This window comes from Rhodnius prolixus, unplaced genomic scaffold (genome assembly GCF_049639745.1).
Source record: "Rhodnius prolixus isolate KJV_2025 unplaced genomic scaffold, Rpr scaffold_7, whole genome shotgun sequence".
NCBI classification, from domain to species: domain Eukaryota; kingdom Metazoa; phylum Arthropoda; class Insecta; order Hemiptera; family Reduviidae; genus Rhodnius; species Rhodnius prolixus.
Window position 1 is genome coordinate 30,595,297 of NW_027411582.1, and position 19,235 is coordinate 30,614,531.

Below are 19,235 nucleotides of genomic sequence, written 5' to 3' on the forward strand. Positions count from 1 at the left end.
CCCCAAAGTGCTATTTCCAGTTGAAAGAAAACTAAGATACAATTAAGTTGCATGTGGTACTCTCACGAAATAGATAAAATTCGACTTGAGACCTAAGAATGGTGAAAACACACATTGGAAAATGTAATATAATCGCCACTCTTGCCTCTTGCCACCATTAAAGTAATAGAAGATTAAACGAAAAAAAAAAAATCAACCTAAACGTTAAAGAATAAATTATTCCAAGCTGTTTAGTTACAAGATTTTATCTAATATGAAGAGAACATGCAAATTAAAACAAAATATTAAGTGTGAAAGTACAGAATTTGCAGATACATAATTGTAGAAAATAAACTACAAGTCTTCTAAAAATCAATTATCATGAGAACTTAAAGAAAGCAAAAAAAAAATATGAAAAATAAACCCTGAATTTGATAAAAATAAAATACGAACAAACAAATCTATAACTTTATTCACAGTTTCTACAGAATGACCTACAAAAAAGAAAAAAGGAAGGACTTATCAGCATACAGTCAATGAACTTTTTATGACTGTTTTAAACCTGTTCTTTCTTTTTATAACGAATAATAATTTTGAAACATAGTAATTATAATGAAATTGCCCAACAAGAAAATACATAATCCAAGCAAAACCAATATATATTTTTTTTATTACTATTAAATCAACTATCTATTACGACAAGAACTATATCAGCCCAAATATATTGATATTTAAGCAAAATAAAAACTAATTTCTAATAAATATTAAGAACAAATATAAATATGGTTAAAATAAAAGCAGGTTATAAATTGTACGACAAAAAAAATATATATATATATAAATAAATAATTCCTTCAATTAAGCGAAAAATTGTACAGCAATTCTGAGAAAAATTATGGTAAATATTTATTGTGAGAGTAAATATTGAATTTATTGAAAAATTTAATTTTAAAGAAAAATAATTATAAGGTTTTAAAATTTACCTTGCCAATTTGAAGAATAACATCACTGGCTGCATGTTATTAATAATTTTTTATTAAAAATAGTAATTGGTTTAATTTAAATGAGTAAAACATTCTTTTTCTTCAAAATAAAAAAAAATAATAATAAATAGTCTTTATTAGATAGAAATTAGTGTTCTAGATTAAACGAAATTTGGGGCCACTCCCAGTGACCTAAATGGTTCAATAGTTCTCCCCCTAGACTATGTTTGTTAGTAGACCGAAAAGTGAAAGAGATGAAGGCCTATCAGTGGAGTCAAACTAAAATGATCGACAATTTTATTTATTTTTGGGTATTGTCTTTCATTATGCGGTCATTTATTCATTAATTTTCAACATGTTCTAATCACCAGTTTATCATTTGTTATTACATATTTTAGTTTTGAATCAGTAGTTTCAGATTTTCTTAATTGCTACGTTATTTTCTGAGATCGTAACATCAGATTTGTGTAGAGACAACTTGATTGTTTGGAAAACAAAATTTCATAATCAAACCTTATTATACTAATCACAGAAAATGTAGCTAAATCAGTAACAGTTCAGGAGGAATGAAAACAAATATGATATTCTGGTTGACCAAGAAGAAAATTAAAACAAACGTCCCCATTTTAAGGCAAAGAATTGTAAGAAGCTTGTTTACTGAGGAAAAACTATTTTGTTTCTTTTCCTGCAAACCATTTCAATTTTCTTCATTGTTTCCACAGCTCTTTTTTCCCACTTTAATCAGGGTCATCCGCTATCGCTCTTGCCAACTACACGCAATAGATTTACTATCCAATAAGCCAGTTTTTTGTACGATCTTTTCAATAGCGGATGTCGAAAAGATTGCTACGTTACGATCTCTTTCTCTCAGGCTGTGACCTGAGTGCTGTGTAGCGGTTAGCGCTTAACGAAGCGACGATTGAGAAGGTGTGCCCCGAGCGTTTGGAGCGTTAAGTACAACCGTATGGTTGTGCGTGAGTACGCATATTTTGAACGAGTTTCTGAACATCTACAGAAGTAGGGCGACAGTAAGAAATTATGGAATAAGATTTCAATGAGACGATGAAAATATAGCCAAAAAACAGATTAATTAATATTTTTAATTTCAGTCAAACTAAAACTTTATTTAAATTATTAAATCGTTTAGATATTTAAAAAGTATTAGCAACAAAAAACACACCCACCACTAGACACAAGAACGCAACGTTTGTAGGAACCTAATCCTAAGTATTGGTAAAAGTCCACTCTAGAAGTATCTCAGTCAAGTTTTTTAAATTGAATATTCCACAGAGGCGGTAAATTCCGTGGATCTATTGTGATAGTCAAAGTAGAAAAACTCCAATAAAGTATTGGGTAAAGTTCAAATACTAAAAGTTGACTCTTGTGTTTCCTATTCTGCTGTCGCTGCCCTAATTTTATAAAATTATGTACGAAAACATGTTATTTTGTTAAAGGAACAATCAAATATTGCCTGATGATCAACTGAAAGATTTATTAATTTTGGATAGATAAGCAACATACATACCACAATTCTCGAAATTATTAGTGAAAAAATGAACAATTTTTAATTAGAGTACAAAACGAAGAAAGAAATTGCACAAAAAAGAATAAATATTTGAAGTAAAAATATGTGAAGAGCTTTACCTTATGATCTCCCATACACGAATCTCTACCAATCAGTCCATACTCCAGCAGCCCTTCCTGTGAAGAAAGAACTTTTTGTTATCAACAAAATATTCAGTTCAGATTAAATATTTTTCATCTTAATAATTCTCTCCCAACTTACAGTAAGTACAAGAGGTCTTGCAGTTTCACTAAGAACCACACGGTCACACCAAGCTGGACATCTGGTCTTCATATAGTCACTGCTCACTTTAGAATCTTCAACAAATGGGTAACTAGGTGGAAATTCTATGGGATATTCAAACAGCTGACCACAAAATCCTTCCAGTTCACGATCATATTCTCTCAACTTGAAAGAAAAAATCAAGATTTTTTTTTTTAAATGAAGAATACTTATAAAGAATCATGCTTTAAAGAATAAAACCTACCAAACCACGGTAGATTAAACAAAATACTCGTAAGATATAAATAAGAAATTTACTAACGCTTACCCATGTTTGATCTAAAAATACTGCTTGATGTTCTAAATGGCAGAACTCTTTTTTGCCAAGCGTTAAAATGGCTCTTGATTCAGCGTCTCTATATTCCACTTTATTGCTGCATCCATTTTCTTGTTCTGTTTTTACTTCATTCAAACCTTCGCATAAACGATTTATAACTCCACGTGTATCAGTACGGAAATTGAAATCACCAAATAAAAAGAATGGTGCTGTGCCATGTTGATCATTGTGAAACCTATCAAAATTAAATTGAAATTCAATTAATAATCGATACAAGGTTTTATTGCTGTTAATTTATTTAGATAAGTGTAAATTCTTTCATTTTAACGCTATCTGAACTTAATATTAAATTTCTAGGTTTTTGTAAAGTTTTTCCTTAATTTATGTTTATTTAAAAACCACTACGAGATCTATATCTTTCAATTTTAGGAATTTACCAAATTAATATTTTTAGAGAGTTCTAATTCCTCTTAATAACTCTCTAGTGCTTACGTTCCAATGTATGGTTTAAAAACAATATATTATAATTGAAATTCTCACACACAATCATAGATTAAGTTGTGATGATTATATTTATTAATTAGTAATTACAGGTAGAACTAGTTGTATCATTGTTAGAGAACGTCTAAGCTAGGGAAGGTTACATCATTGAATCGTACGTAACTCTTTACTAAAAACTTATAAACGGATGAACATTCATTTTTCAACGAATTAATACAAGGGGACGTTTTTAAGAAATTTAAATAATAAAAATAAGATTGTAAAAAAGAAAAATAATTTAAAAAAGGTAAATTATTGTCAAACGTCAATTGTAAAGTACTTATAGCTGTGTTTTGATGGTTTTAAACGAATTTTACTCAATTTATTTGCATTAGGAATAAATTATTTTATTCCCAATTAAAATTTTAAAAAAAAAAAAAAAATAGAAAAGATTACACAGTAAAAAATCAACAATATTTAAACAAACAAAAATTCATTTAAATTGAAGTCAATATAGGATATGTGCTGAATTGAAGGACAGGCAACAGGAGAACACCTTTCTCCTGTACAATATCTACCACAGCCTAGACCATATACAACACTCCTAACAACAATGGACTTCCCTTATCAAACTAGATCACACCTGTACATGTATACTATATACAAAGTTCCCCCTTTACAAACAATTCCATTGTTTTAATATAACTGTCACCATCGCCGTCTAAACAAATTTTTGTTTAAACGTCTCATGTATAAAATAATGTCTGGCTTCTCAGTTTTCCATTGTCAAATAAAACAAGAAAATATCCCATCCATTTTATTAAATAAATACTATCCTTTTAAATTCATTACACATTATTATTAAAGAATATGTAAACTAATAAATTAATTGATGTTTCTTAGTTTAACATCTTCAAAAACAAAACCTCGCTGTAATTTTTTTTCTGTGCCAAAATTTACATTTTTGCTGATATTTTAATTATTATCCAGTCATCTTCTAACCTAAATAGATACATTTTCAAGTGTATTAGAACTTTTAATATTATTATAATAAACGGATCTAGAACTAATTAAATCAAAATCAAAAATTAATTAAAGTAATCAAAAATTATGAAGATTTATAAGTCATTAAAAATGTTAATTGAAGCAAATAAAAATAAATTTAAGACTATAAAAGTAAGAATCCACAGAAAATATTGCTGCAAAAAATAAAAAAATAAAACAGCTTAGGAATTTACTTTAAATGATGTTCAAAATTTTATTGTTTATGGTTTATTTCTGTATACATCTCCGGTATACAACGAAATGTGTTTGGTAACGTTGAGTAATAAACTTGTCGTTTATTATTGTTTAAAGCCAGCAACAGTTTATTTTGATAAAATTATACGGAATCAAAAAAATAGAAAGGCTGATTGATGAACCAGTTCTTCGGATACATACCAAAAAAATAGTTTTTTGAAAGCATGAAAACTTGTATAAATTAAGAAATAATGAGAAATAGTAGTTTTGAGAGACTGAACAGGCTCGTTTTATTTCAAACATCACTAAAATATAATAAATTACCTTTCCAAAGTATATTCAAGAGCTCGCTGACGTGTTTTGGAGTACACTGATGGAAACTGGAAATAAAATTATGTATTAAAATTTTAAAACAAAAAAAAAGAAAAGAAAATGGAGCAAAAGGCAAACGGTTGGCTAAGGGTTTTATGATTATTTCTAGAAAGTAACTCAACAATTTTCGCTCAAACAAAATTGACTAGAAACTTATCCCATGCAAACCGATGGTAGAAATGTGATTTCACTTCCTTAAAGACATTGATAAACATTTAACTGACACAATTACAACTCTAAACAAAGAGACATTTAGATTAAGACTTACCGTTTCCATGGCAACAAAGTTGGAAGCATCATGGAAGAGATGTATGTTAATTAAATCGAAGACTGTACCATTCAGATTCCATCTGGTCCGCATGAAACCTTTTCTTGACCATTTACACTTGAACACAAGGTATTTTTGAATTATGGCGATATACCTGGGATGTAACGGTATTAAGTAATAGAATATTAACCTTTTTTTTTTCTTATTGTACTTTTTTTAAAATATAAAGAATTTTTTTAAAATTTAAAATGAGATATTTTGTTTTCATTGATTGAACTAATGAAAAATGACACCTACTATTCCAAAAAATTACTTAAAATAAGATATAATTGTTCATGGCTCACATGAAGCTACACTCTCTATGCCATTTTGAGTCTAAGGTGAAGTATGCTGGAAGAATGAGGTTTTACGATTTATGATTTTTCTGGCGGGCTCTTATGAAAACCCGCACAATCTAAATCCTAGAACAAAATTTTGTATAAAAATAATAATAGTAACAACAAAATAAAACTCCAACCTTCTTTTAGGAGAATGGGCAATTAGGTTTGAAAAAACAATTTCCAAGTCTGTTCACTTGCTCAAATCTGGGGCCACATTAGGGTGTCGCCTCTGACCCTATGTGCTTAAATGATAAAAGGCTGATGTGAATTTGAGGGACAAGATAAACTGAAATTATTAAGCTTATCAAACGAGCCTATTTTGCCGCAACACTATACCCACTGAAATGTGGCCAAAGTTCTATCTGTTATTTTCTTATTCGGAGCAGATTATACTATAATAAAAAGAAAACCTTGTTGCAGATTATTGTCACAAAAAAAAATTGTTCAATTTTTTTTTATTTGTGATTTGACTTGTAATAAATAATACCAAGTTGCATGAGAAAATAAATCATTCAGGTAGAGTGGACAAGCATCAACAAAAATTGCTGAAATGCCGGTATCAGACGTAGAGAAAACAAAAAATCCTTTGATAAATTAAAATTTTAAAATTTGGGAACGTTTTAATTATTCAATTGCTTTAAAAAAAAAAATATCACAAATCAATGAAGAGTCAGATTTCTGCATAAGAAATTCCTTAATTTTTTTTTCGTCCAGGTGAGATTGTCATTTTTTATAAAAACGAAGTCGGCCTAATAAAATATGTAGGTGAGTGCTCCCATTCAAGGGCAAAATTTTCCCTTCAATATTACAAAATACCTTTTTAAAAATCAAATGAGTCTCAATTTTATAACCAATAAACACCAAACGAACGGCTTCAAGGTAATAAATAATAAAAATCCTTACTTCTGGGAAGAAATCCTGCGGGAATTTAGACTTTTCTTTGGTTGGTACATCCTCAATGTCACCAGATCGGATTTCTTTACCTTCTACAGCCACAAAGCATAATTCTATGAGAAAATGGAAGAACATACAATATTTTAAAATTATTATTAAAACAATAATTCATATTTTAAATTGATACATTAGAATAAATTCTGACTTTTTAATCATACTATTAAAATTTCACATTACGAACCATTAATTTTACCATAAAAGCAACTTCAATTTATTTTGTTTTCTGATTAAAACTGAACTTTTAACTTAATAAAAGTTCAACTATTATTTCAGCCTTCACGAAACATTTCTAAAAATTATTAGTAATAGAAAATTCTCGAGCAAAAAAGACCAACTTTGCTAATAAAGAATGAATGGAGTGAATGCTTTACAACAAAAATTAATGAGAACCTAACTGTACTAATAAATTTTGAATATTTATTCCATTCAAAATTCAACGGGCAAAGGAATGGATACTGTTGCAATGTACAACGTGTAGTTTTCAAATATGTAACACTAACCCACAAATTCTTACACTGAGACAATAAGTTCACTAAAAAATATAGAAAAGAAGTTTTGCAATCAATTTAAGTTTTCAGATTGGACTTTCTTCATAAATACTATTCAAATGATTAACACGATCGAAGTTTGAAAAAATTTCAGATATTTATCTCAGTATTTCAGAACACAGTGTGCAAAACTGGGTACACTTTTTTTTCTACACATAGATTAAAGATAAATACTTCTATAACTTTTGAACAACAACAAATAACTTTTGAACAACAACAAATAACTTTTGAACAATAAAAAAATATTTCTAAATTTCACTTATCTAGGAACTAAATATGAAATGAATGAACTCTTCCATAAAAATCTTGGGTAATGATAGTGAGTGCATGAAGAATTCAACTGGATATGAGAGTACAAGGGCTCAACTTTGGCTTAAATTAGTTCTACATTCGGTTAAAAAATACTGGAAAGTTTCTAGAGCATAATGATAACGTATAAATGGAAGACAATGGGGGCTCTAGAATACACAAATTTTTGATATGAACGAGGATGGTTTCTAAAAAAGCCAAAACATAATTTACATAAAACGTTCTTCTTTTTAAATGTATAAATTTAAAAATTCAAAATAATACCTTTAAAGTCCCATGTAAGGACGTCGGTTACAGATTGGTGAATGAAATAAAAATTGCCAAGTGCCTGAAAAAATATTTGTATTATTAAAATCAAGCAATTAAATGTGGATTCGAAATAATAAAAAAGGGCAATCTCTCAGATGTAAAACTTAAATATGCAACACTTTTTTTGGGAGAATTCTGGTGAAAAAATTCATATTAATGAAATTCCAACTCTAGTGAAAAAGCTTACTTTGTAATGCGTAGATCGCTTTCGCTTATCTAGTATTAAGAAGGATTAAAATTTCGAATTAAAGAAAGTGCATCTTCCTAATTCGATTTTTCACTTTTTGAAAACTTTCTCGAAAATGACTACTATGATTACCTTAATTTCGTACATCATCATATACGCAACGACATTATTTAAAAAACTTTATACAGTACAGACTATTTTGAGATTTGCCATGTTTGAAAAATTGTAATCCAATACTTTCTCGAGGATTGTAGCAAAAAATTGTGTGTACACACAATATTTTTATAGTTAATTTTAGCATATTTAAAGGCAGCAGTACATTAAACAATACAATTAACGTAATGTTTAAGAAAAGACGTCATATTCAACGTAATGTTTAGAACATAGTATAAACAAGAGAAGTGTACTCATATAGAATTGAAAATTACCCTGTGTAGTAAATGAAGGCCATTTTACCTACACGTACAGGTAATGATACAAGTAGAAAACGTGGGGAAATCCACCGGGGAAATCATTAAATGATTTTCCATTTGCTAAATAAATTTTGAATAGACTAAGTACCCAATGGTACCATTAATATATCAGGTTACTCTTACTGCAATTTTACCATTTAACTTAATGACATTAACCCCCACTGAACAATCCAGGCATAATTAATAATCAAATGAGTAGTGAGAATGAAATCATGATTTACACTACAACGGTTCAGATTAGAAGAAAAAAATCAACAATTACTCACTGTAAATGTTTCAGCTAATGAATAATCTTCATCCAAATAAATTCTAACTTTATCAAATAGTCGTAATTCATCACTGTCCATAAGAAGCCTAAACAAAATAATTAAAAATGTAACTATTGATCAAGTAATTTCCAAAACTGATTTTATACAATATGAAAGCAATAAAAGATTTGATATTCACTTCACAAAAAAATCCACATGCTGCATACTTTCCTCATAGTTTTTACCACCTACTTCTTGACAGTGCAAAGCGATAAATTTCGGTTCCAAACGAGAAATAGTCTGTAAAATAATTTCATATTCAAATAAAAAATTATATTATTAATGGAAACTAGATCTTAATTTAGTTAAAGTTTTTTTTTTTTAATAAAAGAACTTACACTGAGAAATTCCTGAGTCCATATTTCCAACATAATGGACGGCTAAACAATTAAAAATTTAAAATGAATATTCACAAGTACAAAAAGAAATAATAGTTTAATAACCTTATCATGATTCAGCCATTGCAAATAAAGTATCGATTTTATTTTGGTGCAATTTGAAGTGGAAGAAATTCGTACAAAAGATAAACACTTACATCTTCGAAAATTGAGCCAACATTGGCTGTAACCAAGAGGATAGGAATATTCGTTTGTTCATCCATTTATATTTCGGAAGAATTTAAGTTTTTCAGCCACTAATCAAAATAAATACTTTTAGGACAATGGAGCAGCCTTTTAAAAGGGCTACCAATTATCTGTTATAAAATTGAATGAAACAGATTTTCCTCGGGCCATGTTTCGAACCGTTTGGAACACAGAACCTCCACCGTATCACAGCTATCACTGAACTGAAAAATATTACTGAGAATGACAGTAAAGAGGGAGGCGGTAAGCCACGCCCCCAGTGTCTTGACGTCAATACAGATACAGATGTGAACTTTTTCTTACTCCCACTAGGTGTGCCTGGTGATGGTGTGGCATAAGATTGTAACTGGAGTCACAAGCTAAACCTATAATTTTGTTGCCAAAAGGGCTATTCTCTAGGCTAGACGGCGGTGTACTCTGAGTGAGGATGGTCAGATGAATGTTTTGAGATTTAGTATGGATGTTGGTTTGATTAGTAATTGTCCATATGTCCTATTACTATGTCCACAGTATGAAAGAGAAATGAAATTGATAAAACAAAGCCGTGCGATAGAAAAGTATGAATGAACGACCCCCGCACATCAAATGAGAATAATTGTGCGTAAGATACTTGAAAAAGTTAAATCGATATTTTTTTTTAAATTTTGTATACACACTGCATAAAAGGTGGTCTACATGGAATATTTGAAACGTTCTTAAGGAAAATACGATGATGTGCAAATTATGGAGCGGGAAATTGGTCCTTTATTAAACATTATTTTTCTTAAGGGCAAATTGTGAATGAAGTTGTTTCCCAAAGAGTTATTTAGGTGCAATGTGCAATTTTACTATCGGAGTATTTTAATAAGGTTTGATTCCTTTTAAAATTTATAAAGAGAATTGAAGTAAGAGCAAATCGGTTGAGCGTTCATACCAGTTTTTTGCTTAAGAAGATTTATGTCTTTTTTATAATAAGATTAAAAATAAATCATGTTTGAACTATAGAAAAAATACAGTAAAAACTGTTGTAAAATAAAATTATCGCCTATTTTTAATGAGGTGCTTATCGTCTAAATACCAAATTCTAAGAGTAATTAATAAGAATTACTAGAAGCAAACAATAATACAACCAATGGCACTATAATGGAGTTAAGTCAAAAATCCTAGAAGTTTTCATTTTAACCTTCATTTATGAGCCTAGTGAGTGGCGCTGAAGTTGTCAAGAATCAGAACTAAAAAGTAATAGACTTCGCATTGAGTAAGCAGAATTGTAATCTTTATTTAAAATTGTTTTCTTATATTTATCAGAAGTTCTCGGATTAGATTACTAGCTATAATTAAATTAGATTTTATAGAAAGTGATCTTAATTTACTCGTAAGTTATTTGTTACTTTCAGAAAGCGATGGATACAAAACTCTAAAGTCGAATGATGAGAGATGAAATGAAATTCGCTCTATTGAGCTTTATTAAAAAAGTTGGACTTTCTGGCTGGCACGATATCATAAATCTGGGTTTGAAATTGAGCAAATCTTTTACATACCTTGGTTCCTGCTCAAAATAGCGGAGAAAGAAATGGCTGAAGTACTGTTCTATTAGTTCTCGTAAGTAAACAAACCTTTTTTAGATTGAAAAATGAAATTTAAGTTCCGCATGATCTAAAAACCTTTCTTATGCAGTAAAAGAAAATTAAAGGTAGTAGTAGGTACTAAAAGAATATACATATATCTTTATCCTAATTGCTATCAAGGGCAGACAAAAATGGTTTTACATATGTTATAAAAATTTTAGGGATGATTTTGACAAACTGTTTAGACGCAGCTAAACCACTAAACTGATTGAGGGGATCTTAAATATTTATAGGTATCAATTTCTATAAACTTGGTCATCACAAACCATTGTACTGTTTACATATACAAGGGCTGCAAATGCTAAAATTTGGTACTGGCTCTGTTAGCCTGCTCATAAGAGCAGTTTGCCGGGGGGCACCACGAGGAGGTAGAGCTCAGGTTTCTGCCCTCCAAAAAAAACCATTCCTGCCTAACCGTATTCCAACAAGTTTTGACCCTGTATAGTGCAGGGTAGCAGATGTCAACGTTGTGACAGATGCATTACCTGCGAAGGGTCAGGGTAAAAACCAGTGATTAACGAATAAGATTAACTGAAGTTAACCGAGAAATTATTCAGGGCATGAATGGAGGAATAAGGGATAAGTCGGTTTGAGAATTTAAAGAAAGGGAGGATAGCAACAACCAACAAACCACAGAAAAGACAGAACAACAAAAGAATTGAAAATAAAACAACCTGAAAATTAAAAAATATGTACATACATAATATAAATAGATATTTGAAAAAGTCAGGAAGAGACAAATCCTTGAAATCCCTACATAACACGCAGTTAGAGAGCAATGTTTAGCAAACAGGGATGTAAATCTACATCCTTGAATATGGGCATTAATAAAGCTTTCTTTATGTAGAACAAAATATGAACTTTCACAATAAAAGCAAGCAATACAGAAGCTATAAGGGTGAAAGGACCATAAAAATTCAAATTCCAAACTTATCTACACTTCAAGTAAAATTACGTATTGCCAATTTCAGGAGCAACTAGTCTTGCAAGTGTATGCGTGTAGAGGCTTTCAGTTCAAATATGTAGAAATTTCTACAGCTGAGTAAAAGAGTCAAACTAACATAAAAATATTAGGAGGGATTTTTTTTTTTTTTTTACATTTAAAAACCAAAATAGATAATCACAATCAGACTAAAACATGTACCAATTCTTTTAAATAAAAACTTAACAGCATTTTTCCCTAAATGCCTTCTTACGCCGGGTCTAAAAGAACACGAACTTACCCGGAATACGGAACGGAACATCGTAGTACGGCGTAAACGATTTTGTGGCAGCCTGCCTTTACTTTTTTTGAAATATACGATTTATACGGGCTTGCGTTTGATGTACAAAATAACAGACGGTAATCGTATTCGAAATTATTTGATGCCTCACGACGATATCAAAACCGACAGAAACTATTCGAACGTTCGGGAACCGCCGTTTTCCCTGAAGACCCAGTTTTAGAGAGACTTCTTAGTTTCATTCTCTTTTATATTCAATCCCAGACAAGGTTCTCACTGACTTATCAGGAGTTATATAACGGTAAATCAGATCATGATAAGTTAAAAAAAGACTTCGTTTTTGTAAACTTATCATTACTGTTAACGCATCATTCTTAACCCACCTTTGAGAGAAACCTAAGTTGAAAAAAGATTTCTCAATTTTGGAACCCAGTTTACTTCATTTCTTAAATAAAGTCTGCATAGGTCCAATTTCTCTTTTTTACTCAGCATTGGAGCAATGTGATTCATCTCTCAACAAATTTCTCAATAAAGCTTGTAAAACATCATTAGTATCCCACCCGCTACCATAGTAACAAAAGCAAGCGAATAAATACAGATCTATTTTAGGGAACTTCAATTGATTTTGTTAATTCCCGGATAGATAAAATAAGACTTGATGTCAAAATCAATATTTGCAAAGAAACTAGATTTTTTTGGGCACCAGCCCAAATTGAACTAGTGTAACCGCATATAATTAAATCATTTAAAGCTCCTTGAAAAATGAATACACTCTACAGTATTCCAAAAAAATGTCGATTAAAAAAAAAAAAAATGAAGTGACTATAACTTCTTGTAGATTCCAGTTATCCGATTATCAGATAATTTTCAGAAAACGCTGACAGCATAAACAAAAAAGCACTGATATTTTAATTATATTTTACCCTTATCACCAAACTGGATCACATTGTTCTTGACCGGATTCAAAATCTTCCACTAAATCAAACGTACGATTCCAAATATAATTTCTTTAGGCCTTGAATCGAATCAAAGGTTGTATGTACATAATCTTTTTTCTAAATCCTTAACAACAAACAACTTCTATTTCTGTCTTTTAGCTAATACTCCAACTTCCATTTTTTAACTTCTAACAAACTTGAAGACCCTATAACGAGGTGGCTCAGGCTGGCTGCAGTCCAACTTCTGCAGTTACCTCATTACAGGTCTGTTGTTTTGTTAGCAGCTTTAAAATGCTGTTGGAATTTCGTAGCGTAGACTATGAAATATAGTAGATTGCTGTTGTTCTGTGTAGTTTAAGAAAAAATGTATATACAACCATTTTCGGCTATACGTTGGCAACACATAATACATATTACAAAATAATATATATTTATGTTCGCAACAATTTTGCTTATTCAATTCAATTAAATACCGAAAAGAAAAAATGGAATCATGTTTTCGAAATAATGGAAGAAATTTTGAATCCACAGCTTGACAACGTTTGTTTGACGGAGAGTGAAAAAAATAAGATTTCTGAAATTATCTGTGCACTTTTCTGCCGTCAGTGATCTATAAAAATGATCTAGATATCCATGACATTTGGAGTGCTACAAGGAGTAATAGTCACATCGTTATCATTTTTTTTTTTTTTTATCTAACAATTCTGGAATATTGTATTTTACTTCTTCAAGGAACTAAACTTCATAAGGTATTCAAATTATTTTCTTATATCTATAGGAAATTATCGGATTACATTACTAGTTATAATTAAATTCGATACTATAGAAATAGATCGTAATTTACTCTTATTGTATTTGTTACTTTTAGAAAGCGATGGATACAAAGATCTAAATTCGAATGATGAGAGATGGAATCAAACTTGCTCAATTGAGCTGTTTAAAAAAAAGTCGGACCTCCAGCTGGCTCGATACCATAGAACTGGGTTTGAAATTGAGCAAATCTTTTTTATACCTTGGTTCCTGCTCAACACTGCGGGGTAAGTAACGGCTAAAGTACCGTTCTATTAGTTCCCATAAGTCAATGAACCTTTGTTGGATTGAAATATAAAAAATGAAATTAAGACTTCTTCCTCCAATTTAAGATGACAAATAGAAAAAAATGCTGTATAGTTTTATATTTAAAACAAAAGATTTAACTTTTAATCTGAAAGCAATTATAAGTTTGTTTAATGCTGAAAAAGATCACATCCTATATTTCATGTATTGTAAGGCCCACTCAGAACTTAGAAATTTAAACACATTCATATTGAACAAGCCATAAAAAACAAGCTATCTGAACCAGATATTAACAACGGTCCCAACTAATAAGTTGAACGTTTTTGTTTTTTGTAATAAGATTATGAGTACAAGGATTGGAGGTTATTTTTATATGTATAAGCTCAACTATTTTGATTCTTATATAACCAATATGTTTTTTGTGAAAGTTCGTTTTATATTCTGTCGAAGGAAACTTTGATAATGCTCAAATTCTGGTATCTACATAGCATTCATTATTGTAAGCTAAGAACTGTTTCTCCCTCGCATGAACTTATTAGAATAATCATTTATATTTTTAAAATTTACCACTTACAACAAACTGCACTAAGATTGGGGAATAATGGGGGAAGAGCACCTTATCTGCAGTACAAGCAGACTAATGTTCAGTGCATTTGCATGTTGCTATAGTTCATTTTGATTTTTTTACAAAACACTTTGAATTACAAATCCTAAAGTAAAGCATTAATTTTGAAACAAATCATAGAAAACATTAAAAGCATTGTTTTGAAGGTGAGTTTCAGAAACATAGACCATGTTAAACGATCCCAAATTATTGAAGAAAAATCGAAAGTTCACTACTAATGGAGATTGATGAGAAACATCAAACTTAAATTATCCCTGGCTAGCAATGGGAGCTTCTTCAGGCAAGTAGAAAATAGGTTCGATGGTTCTTTTAAGTTTTTTAGGCGACAGAGGAAATTGTTTGCGAAGATTGCAACGTTAAAATTAGTACTATCTGATGGAAGAAGTAGACTTCAGAATGGTTTAGATTATCTTGCGGAAGCTATTTATGAGTAGAGGCTAGTTGCAGGGCTGTCTTTTTTTTGGCATAGTTCTTTTAGAAAAAAATGGAGCCCATGAGATCCTGCGCAGAACTGCTTGACAGTCAGTATGGTTGGTGAAGAAAGTTATGAATGGATTGATTGGAGGCGAAGAATAGTCGAAACTGGAGGTAAAAAAAAAAGAACGATGTTCTTTCGTGGAAAAGAGCTGTAGAGGTTGAGTTGGAAATTGGCACTAAACCAGGAAAAGAGTGGCTTGATAAAGGGGGGATTGATGATTGAAAAGCCTAGTGTCGGAATGTAGAAGCAAAAGAAGTTGGTTTACAATTCGTTCTTGGTTTCGGCATTTTGAGAACACGAAATCGTTGAATGGTTAGGTCTAGTTGAGTAGTGTCTACTATCTGTTGACTTCTTCTTGAGTGGCTTCGGAAGGAAAAGTAGGGGCTTCAAAAAGAATTCCAAAATCCTCAAAACTGTTTTCGGAAGACACTCCAAATATATATTTTTTTTTATTGATCGTTTAATATATTCATAATTCGCTCAAATATCTCAGATTAACATCGTTAGAATAACATATATTTAGTCTGACAACTTAGTTATGTCTCCTCAGATGCATCTGTCTCCTTGGAAATGACGCCTCTAAAGAGCTATAACTAAGTTGTAAGCCTAATTAAAAATTACAAAAAGCCTAAATGCACCCGTAGAATTCAAGTCAGCTTACCTTCTGTTGAACCCAAACTTTTTGAAACTGAGTTCTGTAAATAATAACACCTTCTCCATAACAAAATAAAGAGAAAAACTTTTTACACGTATTATTTATCGCAGCTTTGTGATTGCATGTTTTTTTAATACCAAAGTCTGTAGCCCGATTCTAATTTCAAACTAAAAATTGAGTAAATAACATCTAAACTCTACTTATTTCGATTTGAGCACTAATGTTGCTAAAGTAGTTAATGCGCAATTTAAAAAGCGTCATTACGTAAATTTACATCAATAATTTTCTTTTTTACCCTTTTTTTTGAACATTTTATTTTTATTAAAGCGATCTTAACTGACACCCAATTCCAGCATATGCTTACACGTTTATCAACTGTTAACCATTATAACCTTTTCATCTCAAACATGTGTAATTAGAATAAAATTGCCATTTTCTTTGGTCCTGTCCTTGCTTTACATATTATCGGAATAATGTCTTGCTTGGGCAGTATAATACCTCATCAAATACGTCATTGTATCTGTTGACTTCTTCCTCTTGATACCAACAAAAATATATCTGTTTCAAACCAACTGTACCATACTTTCGTAATAAAAAAATTGTATTATTCACGAATCAAAACTCTTTGATTATTCAAATGCCATCGAACTTTTTAACTGTAAAGTGATTTTATCTTAGAATGTAGTTATGAGATATGTTGTTACATCGTGTGATTGTTGTTATCTGATGTGGTGTCTGTGTAAGAGAGTTGTTTGTTATTAACGGCAAAAGCTAAACTAAAATTTGATGGAATATTTGGAATTTTAATTAAGAAAACGAATTTACTTTGCGACTACGATGTTGCCTAGTTGAGTAAAACTAGCAAAATGGCCGTTTTGCATATCGTACATATGTACATGAGGTTCTACATACATTGCTCCACAAAAAAAAGTGGCGCACTTTAAAAATGCGTTATTTTTTCTTCAATGTAACTTTTTTATTCTACATTTCATTTTAGTTAGCAAATATAAGAAGTATAAAGTTACGGGAGGGCTAAAATAAAAAATGATCTAAAAGAAATGAAAACCTTTAATTTAACAAAAAAGTACTTCTCGGCAAAAAATGAGTTTGAAAAAAAAAATGTATTTCTTCCGATTAAAAAAAGAGAAAAAGAATTTTAGTAACGTGTATTGCTCGTATTACTGCATCCAATCTTCTCGGCATACTCCTTATTAAATTTCTCACGAAATCTTGTGTTAATTCCTGCCATATCTCCACCAGAGCACCTCGCAAATTCTAAGCTCCTGGGAAAATTATTTCTCCATCTTAATCGCCTACCCAGCTCATCCCAAAGATGTTCAATAGGGTTTAAATCCGGGCTGCATGCTGGTCATCTCAGAACACGAAAGCCAGTATCGTGGAGATATTGAACAACACAGGCGGCAGTGTGTGGTCGGGCATTATCTTGCATAAAAATAAAATTCTCCCCAATAAATGGTGTTAGGGTATCACATATTGCTGCAAAATTTCCCTCACATACAAATCTGCCTTCAAGATTGCCCTGTTGAACACGTGGAGCTCAGTCTAAGCCCCCATAGAAATCCCAGCCCACACCATCTCTGAACCACCTCCGAATGGTAGTCTACCAGAAATATTGCACGGAGCGTAGCGCTCCCCAGGCCTTCGGTAAACTGGGTAAACCCATAAGATGCATAGAGAGCAAAACGGGACTCGTCTGAAGAGAGAACGTTTCTCCAATTGTCCTCAGACCAGTTGCTGTGTTTCCTAGCGAACTCTAGACGGGCTCTCCGAGGATCTACGGTGAGCAATGGTCCTGTGGCTTGCTTCCTAGAGCGTAAATTCATTTCAGCGAACCTTCTTCGTACGGTTTCGGCACTGACTGAAACTCCACGAACAGTAAGCAGTATTTGAGCTGTTTCAGAAGCAGCTGATGTACGATTTCTTATAGTGTGAATTCTAATAAATCGGTCATCAAGTGCTTCTGTGGCTCTTGGTCGACCCGAACCTTGCCTGCGAGTGCAGAGGCCTGTCTCCCAGTAACGATGGATGGCTCTACGGGCGGTGGTCTCAGGCAACCCTACCGTTCGTGCTGCGTACCGCTGACTCCGTCCATCCTCAACTAATCCAATAATACGGGCCACTTGCTCTGCTGTAATTGAGAATTTGCAATGCTTTCAGCTTGAAAAAAGTAGAAACGCAACTGAAGAGGTCAATAAATTTATTTACTGTTGAGGTAAAGTTCATGTTGTTGATTACACAAAGACCGAAGGGGATTAAACGAGGAATTTCTTCTCTATTTACAAGAAACTTTGGACCTTGATTCGATTAATTGTTTCCTGACAGGTTATGAAAATAATTAAAACTAATAATTTTTCCCCAAAATGTGATAAAACAATAAATTAACGCTTTTTTCAAAGTGCGCCACTTTTTTTGTGGAGCAGTTTATGTGCTGCTATATTAAAAATCAACTTATATTGAATTTCATGAAATTATGGCTAAGAAAAAATGTTTTCTAAACTTAAAATATTTTTTAATTAATTTATTGGAAACTACGTTGTGACGTCACATGCGGATGGTGACCATGCGGTACTTTGATAATAAAATAGTTCCAACTAGGTAATTATGAATTTTTGTTTTTATTTTTTACTTTAATTAGACTAGTTTTAGTCTAATTAATTTTTGGAATAGGGTATTCAAAAATAATTTAAATTTTATGTACGAAAATAGAAGTACTAGCTTTCTACGACTTCATTTTGGCGATTCTTAAAAATTGGCTCGATAGAGTTCCTTTAAAATTGAAATTTTGGTTAAGTAATAGACTATCTTTAATATTTAATCAGTGGTTGAACCGTAACATAAGTTAATGAGAATAGATCTGTATCTTAAGTAGCTAAGGGTGAAGGTGCGGAGTTGGACTTTCACTCAAAAAACCTCTTTGAAATCATATCTCAGAAAATAGTTTTCAATAAAAATTATATAATATGATAAGTTGTTATTAAATAACTTAAGATAAATTATACAAAGTTTCAAACAAATTGGTGAAGTCGTTTTCGAGAAACAATAAAACAAACCACAAACTTTCGTATCCATCAACCAAAAGAAATCAGGGTTGAAATTTCAGTAGCAAATTTACGCCATAGATCTATCACCATTTAAT

The 19,235-nt window shown here is 31.2% G+C and overlaps 1 protein-coding gene across 10 annotated transcripts in view; it reads right to left on the reverse strand.

The window, feature by feature from the left end:
- 5PtaseI (inositol polyphosphate-5-phosphatase A) overlaps positions 1-16,736 on the reverse strand; it is a 97,239-nt gene extending 80,503 nt beyond the window's left edge. For 2 of the 10 annotated variants that reach the window (XM_074114848.1, XM_074114846.1), the window contains exons 1-11: positions 9,448-9,713; positions 9,251-9,292; positions 9,052-9,152; positions 8,871-8,958; positions 7,900-7,963; positions 6,728-6,831; positions 5,445-5,561; positions 5,129-5,184; positions 3,077-3,320; positions 2,749-2,934; positions 2,607-2,663 (exon numbers count right to left, since the gene is read on the reverse strand). In XM_074114848.1, the coding sequence (XP_073970949.1) occupies positions 2,607-2,663; positions 2,749-2,934; positions 3,077-3,320; positions 5,129-5,184; positions 5,445-5,561; positions 6,728-6,831; positions 7,900-7,963; positions 8,871-8,958; positions 9,052-9,152; positions 9,251-9,292; positions 9,448-9,513 (1,125 nt within the window). In that variant the 5' untranslated portion in view covers positions 9,514-9,713. Of the gene's footprint in view, positions 1-2,606; positions 2,664-2,748; positions 2,935-3,076; positions 3,321-5,128; positions 5,185-5,444; positions 5,599-5,788; positions 5,806-6,727; positions 6,832-7,899; positions 7,964-8,870; positions 8,959-9,051; positions 9,153-9,250; positions 9,293-9,447; positions 9,717-16,084 lie in introns of those variants that run through there. The other 8 variants (XM_074114843.1, XM_074114841.1, XM_074114839.1 and 5 more) reach the window with 7 other exon arrangements.
- Positions 16,737-19,235: the final 2,499 nt, after the last annotated feature.